Source organism: Sinocyclocheilus anshuiensis, unplaced genomic scaffold (assembly GCF_001515605.1).
Source record: "Sinocyclocheilus anshuiensis isolate Anshui unplaced genomic scaffold, SAMN03320099.WGS_v1.1 scaffold235, whole genome shotgun sequence".
NCBI lineage: Eukaryota > Metazoa > Chordata > Actinopteri > Cypriniformes > Cyprinidae > Sinocyclocheilus > Sinocyclocheilus anshuiensis.
In genome coordinates, this window is record NW_015552562.1 from 1,313,535 (window position 1) to 1,323,324 (window position 9,790).

The 9,790-nt window shown below is 41.1% G+C and overlaps 1 protein-coding gene across 2 annotated transcripts in view; it reads left to right on the plus strand.

Moving 5' to 3' along the window:
* htr4 (5-hydroxytryptamine receptor 4) overlaps positions 1-9,790 on the plus strand; it is a 106,520-nt gene that overhangs the window by 18,324 nt on the left and 78,406 nt on the right. For both annotated transcript variants that reach the window (XM_016455434.1, XM_016455435.1), the window contains exon 2: positions 3,411-3,492. In XM_016455434.1, coding sequence (XP_016310920.1) covers positions 3,411-3,492 — 82 coding nt within the window. The remainder of the gene's footprint in view (positions 1-3,410; positions 3,493-9,790) is intronic.

Sequence of the window (9,790 nt, forward strand, 5' to 3'; positions counted from 1 at the left end):
GAATGCGGACAGGTGGAGGGTTCAGCTTCACTGGAGATGCGCGAATATTGGCATTTGCACATATTCAAACCTGCTGCATACAAGACACACAAGAACCAATGATGTTTGATGTCAAACCTGCTTTCTCATTATGACAAAAGGACGATTTTCATTGAGTAACAACTTGAATTTTGGTCTGTTACTCTCACAAAGCTATCAGTTGAAATTTTCAGGGTCACTGTTCCTTTAAAAAAATCAACATGTGCTCAGCCAATAAGAATAAAGCTAGCATTTTTCACCAGCTTGCAATATCAAAATGTGCCAGAGTCTGTGGCATGCCGCCTGAAACCGGCACTACTTCCACTAGTGTAACTAGAGACGGATAAAGGGAGACAGAAGAAAACTTTCACCACAATGATCCTGCATATCTATATAGATAAGACATTGATCACTGCAAAAAAATGCAGTGTCACTTAGCAGTAGCAATGACACCTCCACATTTAACATCCTGTGCATCTTCTGCACGTCCTTTGTGAATATGTCTACTTGAAGGTTAAAACACGTAATATTTTAATTAAACTGTGCTGTGTGATATGCGCTGCTTTTCTGAATTGACTATGTCAAGATTTGCTTCTAAAGGAGCTGAATTGAGAATACTCCGGAGTTAGTTTTTTTTTTCTTCTCCATTTTTATGTGGCACTCTAGAGTAGATTAGAAATCCCCTTGTGGGCCAAGCACATTTTGTAGCTTTCAGATTTCATAAGCATCCGGTTGATTTAATTCACTCCCATTTTAAATGGCTTTTGAAGTCACTTGCAAGCAAATAAAAATCGAAAGGGACTCTTAGTTACAAGAAACCGTGTCTGTGTTTTATGACTTTGGCGTATGTTTGGCATGTGTTGTGCTAAAACTAATGGCATTTTGCCAGCTCTTTCAGGTGCTGTTAGCTTTAGTCATTTCTTCACGTCTGTCTATGTTTATTAGATTGTCAAAGCTCATATCCTCTTTATGTATGTAGTGGTGTGCGATACTGACAAAAAATGATATCTCAATATTGGGATTTTTTGCTAACGATAATTAAATTATATTTTGCTGCATGTGTTTTTGTGCTCATACCTTGGTTGGTTTCGGCTAGTTATGGATAAATTAATATGACACCAAAACCAAAGTCCCTGTCTAACTGAGTGATTAATTGAATCATTCATTCAAACAATTCCTTTAAAATGGCTGATTAATTTAGAAAGGAAGCAAGTGACTGTCTTTATGAATGGATCATTGAATCATTGATTCAAATGATTTGTTCAGATTTGTTCAGGAAGGAAACACTGCATTGTTCTGGGTGTCAATGGTCACATCAGGAGAATGTAAAACACAGACTAACTGGCCACTAACCGGGAGACTTGTGTCCTGTCTGGAGGTGTAACATCCATGTTGGTGGGCTCATGCTGGAATTCTCCTCTCAGGCAGAGCTGATGATGATGAGAATCCCACCAGTTCAGCCACGTTTACTGTAAACCTTTACCAGACCCTCTCACTCTCTCTGTCTGTGTATATGTGTGTGTGTTTCATGTGGGCATGCTTCCCAACTGCAGAGCTGCTCTTATTGTGCCAGCATGGATTTATACGTCTGTGCATGTGCCGAACCCAGACACTTATTGCAGTTACAAATCTCCTTGCTTCAGATGTGAAAGAAAACAGGAGACGATTCATTTGACATGGAGCTCTCTCCTGCTGAATGAATCAAACCTCTCAAATGGCCCTTGGAAATTGAGTGCACCCCTGACTATTATTTGTTTGTTTGAGGTTGAAAAAAATTGGATTTATTAATTAATATAAACCTGGTTACTGTGTATTTAATATATTAAACACATTAAATAATACATATGATAATACAATACATATTGTATTTATTTAACATTCAGTTTATTATTACTATTAGGGAAATTCTTACCTGTTTGCTACCTGTTTCATTTATGCATGACTGATAAATATGCATCCTATTAACTTTATTACTTTGATTATGTAACAAGTGTGTAATCCAAATGGATGTAATTTGAAATGAAATTCAAATATAAAAATCCTTAATTTAGGCCTAAATATTTAGTTTGTTGATTTTCCTTACAGAAGCAGTTTATTCAGTGTACTGCAGCTTCTCCTCTTTTGACATGCATTAAAAACAAAACAGCCTCAATGTTCCACAGTAATGTACCCTCTTATGGTACTCTTTCCTACTCAATGAATGTGATTGGGGATGGATGAGGTTGAGTTACAAAAATGGGGGGGAAAGCACCAAAAATACTCTGTATTACTTATGCAGCTGTTTGTGATTAATCGACTAAAAGTTGTTCACATGAAAGTTTTTACATTCAGATATTGCTCTGTGTTTATGCACGTTCAAATATGCCATAAATTAGATGTCATGTTTGGAACATTAATAGGTTGAATAAATGATGGCAGACTTTCCATTTTTGGTTGAACTATCCCTTTAAATGAGATTATATAGTTCCTCCTGCCACATGAGAATGCAGGAAAAAGGCTATATTCATTTTCAAAAGATTATGTGTCATCATAATGTACAATGCAATACAGTAAGTGACCTAATTTACCTTGAACATGCAAAGTAAAACTTGGTTTTAAATATGGCCATTAAGGTTATTATGTAAGCCTTGAACTTATTGTTTGGCGCACTGGGGGTTGAGTTCATAACAGACTTGAAGAAACTCTTAACTCGTTAACGCTGAGTTCTCCACGCCCATGCAATCAGCAGTGTTTGTCGAGCATCTAAGTTAAATCAATAACAACTGAGAGTCTATCAGCAGGGTTCCCATGCAAAAACAAAACATTTATGTTTAATTTCCAGGCCTTGGAATATCATGGAGATTTCTGTAGTGAATATAAATTATTTTTGCTCTTTTCGAGTGCATTCTTTGTAGAGTTATTTTTTAAATCCTTATGTACTAGAACTGGAAATGTCATGAATAATGCATTCAGATTCATTGGTCAAAATGTCTAGAAACTATGCATTCATTTTCTTCTCTTTTAAGCCCCTGAAAAGGACTTACTTTTCTATCATGTTCCTTGTTTTCACAAAACCGGGCTGCCGAGCTCATATGTCATTTTACCCTCCTCTGCGACACTTGACATTCAACAACAGTTGTAAATTTTTTTCCTGCCACGTTACAGCCGGTCTCTTATATTGATCCCGAGGTTAATAGATAACACACATCATCCGCTGATGTATTTTCCTTCCTTTTAAATTTAGGCTGACCCGATTTCATTGAGCAGCTATTTTTGTCATCTGTACAGAGAAAACTACAACAGCAAATCATGACAACAGCCAGCGTGAAATAAACTGATAATTTATGAGTTAAAACCGATGCTGTGTCCTGACCACTCCATCACCATAACCTCTGTTTCTCCTCGTTTCGCAGGGCCGCTCCACATCTACGGGTACATGAATCTGAGTTCCACCGGCCAGATGCCTGAGATGGAAGAAGTAGATACCAATGAGAGGTTAGAGCACCAATAACATCATCTGTCTTTTCCTTTAGCATGTTGTAGCCGACCTCGAGGCCCAAGATGGTTTATAAGTAGACCTGGTTCATGCATAAATCAGTAAAAGGTGTTTTAACCCCGCCTGAGGCCTTTGTATGAATCCACTTGCTTGGCGCAACATTGACATATGACCATATGTTCACCTCAGCGATCTCCTTTTTTGAAATGTCACTGCTGTAAATGCACTGGTTCCCTCAGAAATTACAGGAATGCAGTCTCTCTGGGATTTCTGGGGAATCTACTTCAGCATCAGGGGACTTGAAGGTCTCCAGAGGATTCGGGTCTGTTTGCTCAGCAGGACAGAGGAAATATTGTTTTCCTATGTTGGCATCAGCTTTCTCTTCCGGTATCTGCTTACAAACCCTCAGTGTCCTGCAACATCACTGGAGTCTCACAGCACTAAACAACACAGTAATGATGCTTATAAATAGCACTGAGTGTGTGTTCCTCATCGCTCAGTGTCCAGTGGTCTTCATGTTGTTGTCATGTTACGGTGCTGTTATGTTTGTTTACGCTCAGAGTGCTGAGTAAAGGTGTAATGGTTTTAATCATAACTGATAATTTATGAATGTGAGAGGAATTTTATACAAAACCGTTACTTCTGGTCCTTGAATCTGATAGCTGAGAGGTATTTTCAGCCATGTAATATTTTGTTTCATCATTTGTATCTCTCTGCTTGAGGCATTTCTCACAGCGACTGTCTTGGCGGACAACCAACCCCACTATAATTTTAAAATTCCTACTGTTTTTGTGTCACTGAATGTTTTTAGGTGAGATTGTAGTTTTTTTTTTAAACTTCAAATATGCTGTATGTTTATAAAGATAGCATCTATTTAAAAATTTGCTTTGACGTTTTTGGAGACGTTCAGCATTTATGAACCCGCTGAGAGCAGCGTTGCCTCAGTCAGTTCTTCTGGAATGTGCCACTGGCTCTGATGTATCTATAGTGGTTAAACATGAGATATTCGTTTTGGGTAAATCTAACAGGCAGTCTTTGGTCTCATTAATCTATAATTTGTTCCAGAGCAAATAGTTTTGGCTGAGGACAAAGTCTCATGGCTTTATATTTTATCTAAATTCAATGTTGTATCAGAGCACTGCCTATGTACTTTTGAATTGCTTAACAAAATTTATAATGGCTGTTGGTGTTTATTAAATGTATTTTTCAATAAATAATAGCCTATTTTATACAAATAACAGTAGTATTTAATAATAGTATTTGGTATTGAGAAGCAGTCTGTGTTTAGTTGCATTTTTCCGCCATTAGATGGCGATAAGAGACTGCCTTTATGAGTCAGTAGCAGAGACTTTTATTTTGAAAGAGACTGAAACAGGGTTGTAAACAAGGAAGTTATTTTTACTTTCAACAACACCTTGTAAGACGCAGATAACAAATGCACTGAACAGCGCTGTCATTGGAAATCACCCTTAACAGATGAAAGGATAGTACGACAAAGATATAGTTTTCCTCGGCATACATTCAAAGTAATGTTTTATTGTGAATATGAGATTGAGGTGAAAAATGAATGCTGTATCAGACGTATGTCTCTCATTATACTCTACATCAGCGGTTCTCAATTCCAGTCCTCGCGTACCCCCGCTCTGCATGTTTTGCATGTCTCTCTTTGTTAACACACCTGATTCAGATCATCATCTCGTTAGAAGTGAGCGCCGTGCATTAACTGTGTTCCGATTGACATGGTCCCTACACAGTGTCCATTGCTCCCTACTCCCTGAGCAGGGGAAATCCGTTGAAGTTTACTTCACTTCGGAATATTCATTTACAGATTTGCGCTGCGCCGCTGCCTGCAGCGTCTTCACACACATACGAAACTTACTAGAGAAGCGTGAAGTGGGACATAATATACCTCTGTAAATAAATAAAATTTAAATTCACGTCTCGCACACTTAAATGTCCTTTGTATGGAACATATATATATACGCTCCCTTCAAACTGGAATCATGGAGGAATATCCGGTAATGTCCACTTCGCAGGGCACTTACAGTCAAATATAACAAACGTCTGAAGCAATAAGAGAAACATACAAAATGTGCAGAGCGGGGGTACGCGAGGTCTGGAATTGAGAACCGCTGCTCTACATAATACTGTGAGCTTTTAATACAGTAATACAATAAGTTTTCAATGAAGCAGCTCAACATTCCTTCATTACTAGTTTTTGAATTAGTAACAGAGGCTTGGGCTCAGCTGTTAAACTATGAATTTAATATTTGAATCGGTGGTGGAAGGAAGTAGTTTTAAATTCCACTACTGAAATTTGAAATGTGAGAAAAAGACAGGGAGATTTATTCAGGAACCTCACAAACCAAATGAAAGTATAGGTAAAGCAAGACAAGCTCCAGCGGCAATCCAGCTCTCGGTGAGTTGGAGTTCTAGCATGTCTAACAAAGCTGTCAAATCCCCCGTTGTGGAAACACAACACTGCAGTCTGAGTGTGTGATCATCGCTGCACCCGCAGCGTAACACTTCATCGTGGAGGATGCATTGTCTCTCCAAACATTTTCATTTATACCGGCAAACATCGCTGATATCACCGTGTGCTCTATATCACAACAAACCACATAGCAATATCTTCCTCCTTTCAGTAGCTTATCTGCAGAATGTCCCTCTCTCTGGGGAAGGCCGTACTCCTTATCCCTCTGTCACTGTGTACGGCACTCTGGATCAGCACTCCTCTTGAAGAATCTCTCCAGAGTGTCTTGGAAGTGACTGCAGTTTATGCTGAAGAAGACAGCAGAGGTTATTCCGGGTCTTTGGCATGCTTAGACGAGGAATTCTTTGATGTTGTGTTTTGAGACTATCATCATATGGTAACGTTAATCAGAGCAGGCATAAATTTAGAAAGAATGATGGTACCACTGCAGAATTAAATTTAAAGATCATAATTTTATCATTAGAGCCTGTCGTCTGCATCATCGTGAGAGGTAAATCCCAGTGTGCATGAAGATTGAGTTGAATCGATGTTAATGGGTGTTTCGGTATATTTGAGGCACAGTTATTTTTCCCAGGGGTTGATTTTTATTAAAACAAACTTTATTTTATTTTATTTTATTTTATTTTATTTTATTTTATTTTATTTTATTTTATTTTATTTTATGATCACACTGGACAGTTTTGGAGAGTTTTTGCAATGACATTTATTTATTTATTTATTTATTTATTTGCAATGATGTTTTATTTATTTACTTACAATGATATTTATTTATTTATTTGCAATGACGTTTTATTTATTTACTTACAATGATATTTATTAATTTATTTAGTTTGTTAGTTTTTTATTTATTTGCAATTACATTTATCTATTTACAACTGTATTTATTTATTTACTTACTACTTATTTTTTGTTGTTTTACCCTTCTCCCAGACCTTTTTTAAATAATGGTTTTGCACAAGTTAACTGTTTGCGGCATACATGATGACTAACAGTTTCCCTTCATGAAAGTTTTATCAACAATTAATTTTTTTTATTAATAAGTTAGTATACTTGGTTACACTAAGGAAACAACAGTGTTAGTAAAGAGCTTAAAGTGAAACATGATGTATTTTTTTTAATTGTTAAATGCAAGCAGTGAAATTGTTTTTAGCCACACAAAGGAGTCAGGTTTTTTATTCCAAAAGTTTTTAAAATGTCATTTTCATCACTGTCATTTCCACCATTTCCACACGACATGCAATTTGATATGTGGAGAAAACGATGTTTCAGAAAAATGACAGAATTCTTCTGTAATGCAGGTATTGTTTCACAAAAAACTCTTGTTTTTTTTAGTAGAAGTTATTTTCTAAAAGAGCACACAGCCCAAAGTGGAAGAGATGCCTTGAAGCGAACATTAAATGAGAATGATAGACTCAGACAAGAGGATGCTCTTCTTTCCTTTCTTTGCTTGAACATGTTCAGACATGCTATTTTAGAGATGTCACAGCCTTTTGATCCCTGCAACTCAACCTGCAAATTACCCCGATGTTGTGAACTTTACTATTGAAGCGACCTGTGAACTGCTGCTATGAGCGGGGTGACGGGTCTTTGATATAGATGACCTGACTCCCTCTTAATGAGATGCAGTGGAGAGAAGTCATGCACAATTCATGCCCCCATCTGAAACGTTCCATACAATACAATTTCATTTTGTGTTACACAAGACTAGCCCTGGTTATATATGATCTCTATAACTAAAGGTGCACTGTCTCTGGTGTATTACGTACATTTCTGTGTTAGCCGAGGCAGACAGAGCAGAAAGAGGACACCTCGGTGTGAGCTGGCTCTTCTCCAGCGGCTCGGAGCGGTCAGAGCGAGGCTTCAGGGGACGGGAAACCCCAGTGCTGCTCAAATGGGAGACCTGCTTTCTTGGATTATCTACTGGATCTGCTCTGCAGCGACAAATCCAGCCGGACGCGTAGTTCACCTCGCCCTGGAGATTTCCAGCTGAAATAATGATAACATGGCCAGAAACAAACAGCAGCGAGTCTTTGATGCTGGTTTTGGAGGAACGATTTAGTTTAGTTGATCAAACGATAAGTTGTTCCAACACTTTATAGTCTTAGGCAACATTGATTAATGTAGGCTTCTCTGTTAAAATGATAGTTTTTAGTTTTTCTGATGTTCGCCTACGATGTGAGGGTGTTATGGATGCCTTCCAGGGCTAAGTGATTTCTAGGGTGTTTTTGGTAGTCGCTACTAGTTTGCTGCTTACTGGTTCAAGTCAAAAGATGATATTCTGATCATATAGTTTGGCTCTGTGTACTGTAAAATCTCTAGCGGTTTGTTCAGATCATTATTGTAACCCACTTAATTCCAAATTGTTGAGCACATTTATTTTTCTTCTTCGGATCTGTCACAATTCACTCGGGGAGCAAGGAACGAGGAAACGAGGAGTACTTGAATAACACAGTCTTTAATAATCCACAGGAAAACCGAGAACAAGGAAGACATCCAACAAGTAGACCCGACAAACAAGAACAAAAAGGACTATGGCTTTTAAATATATAATTTAAATTGGGGATAATTGGGGAGAAACAAGACACACCTGGAATCAAATTAACACAATCAACATGAGGAAGAAACTGGGTCACAGGGGCAAAAACACACACAGAATAGTCCATAATCCTGACATAACGCCCCCTCCCGGAAGGTGCGTCCTCGCACCGTAGCAACAACAGATGGAGGTGTGGGTGGGAACTTGGGAGGAGGTTCCGGAGGAGGACGGATATCCGGGAGGAGGCCGGCAGACAGAGACCCGGGGGGCCACGAAGGAGGGAGGAGCCAGGGAGGAGACAGGAGGGACCCGGAGCAAGAGGAGCACAGCAGGACCCAGGCCACAGCCATGATGTCGACCCACGGTGGAGCCGACGGAGGGAGGAGCCATGGAGGAGGAATGGCCGCCGACTCCAGGGGGCCAACCAACGGCGGTGGAGCAGGTGGTGAAGGAGCCCGAGGCGGAGAGCCGATGAGCCAGGGTGACGGGGAGGATCCGGAGGTCCTAGGCGGAGCAGATGGCGCAGGCGACCGACACGGAGATGTGGATCCGGGAGGCCACGGTGGAGCCGGAGCGACAGAGGACTGAGGTGGAGCCGAGGGGATGAAGGAGCCTGACGGAGCCAGAGGGACAGAGGGATGAGGCGAAGCCAGAGGAGTGGAGTCCCGAGGCACAGGATGGTCGACGCCAGACCAAAGCAGAGCCGGAGGGACGAGGGAGCCTGGCAGAGCTTGTGGACTGCCGGGCCACGACAGTGAGGAGGGAGCTAGGAGCCATGGTGGAGCCGACGGGTCAACGGGCCGAGGCGGAGTCCAGGCCTCGGAGGCTGGAGGCGGAGTCAAGGGATACTCCAGCCACGGCGACGCTGGAGGATGGCAGTCCCGCGGGGCTCGCAGCCAAAAGGACAAGGAAAGGGTTCCAGCCCCTGAATTCAGTTCACTTTCGCCCCGCCATACTCAGCTCACCCTCAGCCGCGGTGCAGGGTGAGGGTGAGCTGGACGGCGCTCACACCGTCCATGGCTTTCTCCCTCGTGGCAGGCATTGTTGCCGGCTCACACACCTTGACTGACATCACGGCCTCTGGCTCCACGGCGATCCTCAGCTCTGTCGCTCTCTCTAGTGATGGCTCGTCGGTCGCGGCGGCCTCTGGCTCTCCATCAGCGGTGGGCCCGGGCATGCGTTACGCGCATAGGGGAGATGGTGGGCTGGGCTCTGGGTCGGGAGTGGCACTGGCGATTAATTCCTGGGAACCGGCGGGGAAAGGAGA